We start from the raw sequence: 4918 nt of genomic DNA on the forward strand, positions 1-4918 counted from the left end.
TCTACAAGTACTTAGGTACAAAGACACAAATAGGAAAAAATTAAAAAAAAAAAAAAAAAAAAAAAAAAAAAAAAAATTTTAGGGCGGGCGCGGTGGCTCATGCCTGTAATGCTAACACTTTGAGGCCGAGGTGGGTGGATCACCTGAGGTCAGGAGTTCAAGACCAGCCTGGTCATCATGGTGAAACCCCGTCTTTAAAAAGTAAAAAAATTTAAAAAAAAATTTACACTGGGCGTAGTGGCTCACGCCTATATTCTCAGCACGTGGGGAGGCTGAGGAAGGTGGATCACTTGAGCGCAGGAGATCGAGACCAGCCTGGGCACCACGGCAACACCCTGTCTCTACTAAAAATACAAAAATTAGGCTGGGCGTGGTGGCTCACGCCTGTGGTAAAAGTCTAGAAGCAGTCCAGGCAGGATGGTGCTCGGTGGCTCAGGCCTGTCATCCCAGCACTTTGGGAAGCCAAGGCGGGTGGATCGCCTGAGGTCAGGAGTTCGAGACCAGCCTGGCCAACACGGTGAAACCCATCTTTATTTAAAAAAATATATGTCTGTGTGTGTGTGTGTTATCTGGGTGTGGTGTCATGTGTCTGTAATCCCAGCTACTGGGGAGGCTGAGGCAGGAGAATCACCTGAACCTGGGAGGTGGAGGCTGCAATGAGCCGAGATCCCACCATTAATTGCCCTCCAGCCTGGGCAACAGGGCAAGACTCCATCTCGGCTCACCGCAACCTCCGCCTCCCAGGTTCAAGTGATTCTCCTGCCTCAGCCTCCGAAGTAGCTGGGATTACAAGCGCCCGCCACCACGCCCGGCTAATTTTGTATTTTTAGTGGAAATGTGGCTTCACCATGTAGGTCAGGCTGGTCTCGGCCTCCCAAAGTGCTGGGATTACGGGCGTGAGCCGCCTCGCCCGGCCATACGTGATTCTAAAGATTTGACTTTGCAACTTCTCTACACCTAAATGATGACCGAATAGTACAGGGGTGCGGCTGTGGGTGGGGCGTGGGGCTGGGGGCAGGGAGAGGGGCCGGGAGGAGACAGGAGCTGGGCAGGGAGCAGGGCTGGTGCCTAACGACCAAGTCTCCTGCGGTGAGAAGGGTCTGGAGCTGGCTGTGGTGACCACTCTGTTAACACTAAAAGCCACTGAATTTCATGCTCTCTGCGGTCTGTGAGTCACGTCTCCACAAATGAACGAAGACTGCAGTCATCAAATGCAATTAAACATTTTTGGCAAAGCAAACCGCAGTGTATGCCCCTGGGAGGCAGTGCGTGTAAATGCCCCCAGAAGCATTCCTAGGACCGAGGCGCCATCTCTATGCCCCTGGTGAGGGCCCCCCCAGCACCCCCTTCCCTAGGCCCCCGCTCCCTGAGGGCCCCCCAGCACCCCCTTCCCTAGGCCCCTGCTCCCTGAAGGCCCCCAGTACCCCCTTCCCTAGGCCCCTGCTCCCTAGGCCCCCAATTCCCGAGAGACCCCTCCTTAGGCCTCGACCCCTGGGGCTCCCACTCCCTAGGCCCCCCTCCCTGAAGGCGGGACCTCCAAGCACACGGCCCTCAGTAACTGCTCAATGCCTGTCACCGGTAGAACATCTCCCAGAAAGACAGGCTGACGGGCCGACCCCTGGGTCCTGTGAATGGGGCCTCGTCTGCAAACAGGGTTTTTGCGGATGTGACCCAGTTAAGGAGAGGCCGGGAGGAACCGGGTGGGCCCTGATCCAGCGACTGACGAATTTACAGGGAGAGACAGAGACACACTGGGGGGCGGAGGGCCTGCGAGCAGGTGGAGGCAGAGATCAGGAAGCAGCACCTGCAAGCCGAGGGCACCTGGGGCCGCACACGGGAGAGGCGGGAAGGACCCTCCCAGGGGTGCGGGGAGCGCGGCCCGGCCCACATCTTGATTTGGGGCCTGCGGCCTCCAGAAGGAGGGAGGCTGAGCCTCTGCTGCTCTGAGCCACAGCCCGGGGAACCTGCCCAGGGTCACCCAGGCTACAGGGGCACAGCTGGGAATTACACCCGCTCCTCAGCAGCCTGAGTGCCCCCAGGGCCTGGCGCTCCTCCCTCCGCACCCTGCTGTGCCCGTGCCCCGCCCTGTCTGGCACACAGCCGGCAGGTCTGCAAAGAGGGTGGCGGGGGTCCGGGGGTGCAGACGCTCGCTCACGGAGGGTCACCTGGGGCGGGGAGGGTGGGTGCGAGCGAAGGCCCGGCTCGAGCCCCTCCTGCCTCCCTCCGGGACCCGCTCCTGGGTGCCCGAGGCTGCCTCCCGCCCGCGCCCGCCTCACCTCCCGCAGGGGCCCGTTGAGCTCGCCCAGGATGCTGTCCTCATCGAACATCTTGCCCTGGTAGCGGTGCTCGTAGTAATCGTGGATCTTCTGGCGGAAGTCGGCCGGCAGCTTGTGGAAGGACATGTACTGCTCCACCTGCTTGTACTGTGAGGGGCAAGGCTGGGTCAGACACCGCCCTGGCCACAGATGGGAGACACGGGCATCTGCCGTGGGTCATATACCACCCAGGCCACAGACGGGAGACACGGGCACCCGCCATGGGTCAGACACCGCCCCGGCCACAGACGGGAGACACGGGCATCTGCCGTGGGTCATATACCACCCAGGCCACAGACGGGAGACACGGGCACCCACCATGGGTCAGACACGGCCCCAGCCACAGACAGGCGACACAGGCACCTGCCATGGGTCAGACACCGCCCAGGCCGCAGACAGGAGACATAGGCACCTGCCGTGGGTCAGACTCCGCCCCTGGCCACAGAGGGGAGGCACGGGCACCTGCTGAGGGTCGGACACCACCCAGGCCACAGACGGGAGACGTGGGCACCCACCGTGGGTCAGACACTGCCCAGCCCACAGACCGGAAACGGGGCACCTGCCGTGGGTCAGACACTGCCCCTGGCTGGAAGCAGGATACAGGCCTTCGTACCTGCTTGTACTGTGGGGAGTGGGGGGGGACAGCGCTGGTCAGACACAGCCCCTGACTGCAGCAGGGAGACAGGCCTCCCCCTCACCCAGGGGCTTCCAGATTCAACAGCAGCAAATAGAGGCTTCCACTTAAACCACGGTAGAATTCACTTCAATGATAAACCCAGTTTTTCCTTCTCAGAGACAGGGTCTTGCTCTGTTGCCCAGGCTGGAGTGCAGTGGCACAATCACAGCTCACCGAAGCCTCCACCTCCCGGCTCAAGGGATCCTCCCACCTGAGCCTCCTCACAGGGAACACAGGTGCCCCACCACGCCTGGCTGATTTTTGGTAGAGATGAGGTCCTTCCGTATTGCCTAGGCTGGTCTTGGACTCCTGGGCTCAAGGGACCCTCCCGCCTTGGCCTCCGAATGTGCTGAGATTACAGGTGTGGGCCACCGTGCCCACCCCCCTGAAATCTTTTTTTTTTTTTTTTTTTTTTGAGAAGGAGTTTCACTCATGTTACCCAGGCTGGAGTGCAATGGCGCGATCTCGGCTCACTGCAACCTCCGCCTCCCGGGTTCAAGCAATTCTCCTGTCTCAGCCTCCTGAGTAGCTGGGATTACAGGCATGTGCCACCACGCCTGCTAAATTTTTGTACTTTTAGTAGAGACGGGGTTTTCACCATCTTGGCCAGGCTGGTCTCAAAATCCTGACCTCAGGTGATCCGCCCGCCTCAGCCTCCAGAGAGCTGGGATTACAGGTGTGAGCCACCGTGCCCAGCCTCCAATCAAAAAATTTTTTTTTTTTTGAGACAGAATCCTCACTTTGTTGCCCAGACTGGGGTGCAATGGGGCCATCTCGGCTCACTGCAAACTCTGCCTCCTGAGTTCAAGCGATTCTCCTGCCTCAGCCTCCAGAGTGGCTGGAATTACAGGTGCCCACCACTACACCCGGCTGATTTTTCTACTTTTAGTAGAAACACGGTTTCACCACGTTGGCCAGGCTGGTCTCCAACTCCTGACCTCAGGTGATCCGCCCGCCTCGGCCTCCCAAAGTGCTGGGATTACAGGCGTGAGCCACCACGCCTGGCCTGATTCAATTCTTAATTAACGTTCTGAATACTTGATATTGATATCCTAAATAATACTTCTAAAATAGTATTAAATTTAATTCTCAGGGGCAGCGCTGGAGATAAAGTTCAGGATCTCCATTTAAAGTTGAATTGCAGGCCGGGTGCGGTGGCTCACGCCTGTAATCCCAGCACTTTGGGAGGCCAAGGCGGGTGGATCACGAGGTCAGGAGTTCAAGACCAGCCTGGCCAACATGGCGAAACCCCGTCTCTAATAAAAATACAAAACTTAGTTGGGTGTCACAGACGCCTGTAATCCCAGCTACTCAGGAGGCTGAGGCGGGAGAATCGCTTGAACCCGGGAGGTGGAGGTTGCGGTGAGCAGGGATCATGCCACTGCACTTCAGCCTGAGTGACATAGCGAGACCATCAAAAATATATATATATATATTTATATATATAAAAGATTATCCGGGACCGTGATGGACACCTGTAATCCCTTGAACCTGGGAGGCAGAGGTTGCAGTGAGTTGAGATTGTACCACTGCACCCCAGCCTGGGCAACAAAGGGGGAGTCCATCTCAAAAAATAAATATATAAGTAAATAAAAATTAAGTTGGATTGCAGAAAAATAAGAACAATGTTTAGTGTAAGTATGTCCCTTATAATATTTGAAATATACTAAGAAAATTTATTTGATGTGTCTCTGAAATTCGTAACTAGGTGTCCTGAATTTTTTATTTGATATTTCTCTGAAATTTGTATGTAACTACGTGAATTTTTTAAAAATTCTTTTTAGGCCGGGCGCGGTGGCTCAAGCCTGTAATCCCAGCACTTTGGGAGGCCGAGGCGGGTGGATCACGAGGTCAAGAGATCGAGACCATCCTGGTCAACATGGCGAAACCCCATCTCTACTAAAAATACAAAAAATTAGCTGGGCAT

At 56.2% G+C, this 4918-nt stretch overlaps 1 protein-coding gene across 1 annotated transcript in view; it reads right to left on the minus strand.

The window, feature by feature from the left end:
- Positions 1 to 4918, minus strand: part of HCN2 (hyperpolarization activated cyclic nucleotide gated potassium and sodium channel 2) — a 38746-nt gene that overhangs the window by 6323 nt on the left and 27505 nt on the right. Inside the window, exon 5 of the mRNA XM_037735434.1 lies at positions 2277 to 2423. Within this exon, the coding sequence (XP_037591362.1) occupies positions 2277 to 2423 (147 nt within the window). The remainder of the gene's footprint in view (positions 1 to 2276; positions 2424 to 4918) is intronic.

Source organism: Cebus imitator, unplaced genomic scaffold (genome assembly GCF_001604975.1).
Source record: "Cebus imitator isolate Cc_AM_T3 unplaced genomic scaffold, Cebus_imitator-1.0 Scaffold805, whole genome shotgun sequence".
Taxonomy (NCBI): Eukaryota; Metazoa; Chordata; class Mammalia; order Primates; family Cebidae; genus Cebus; species Cebus imitator.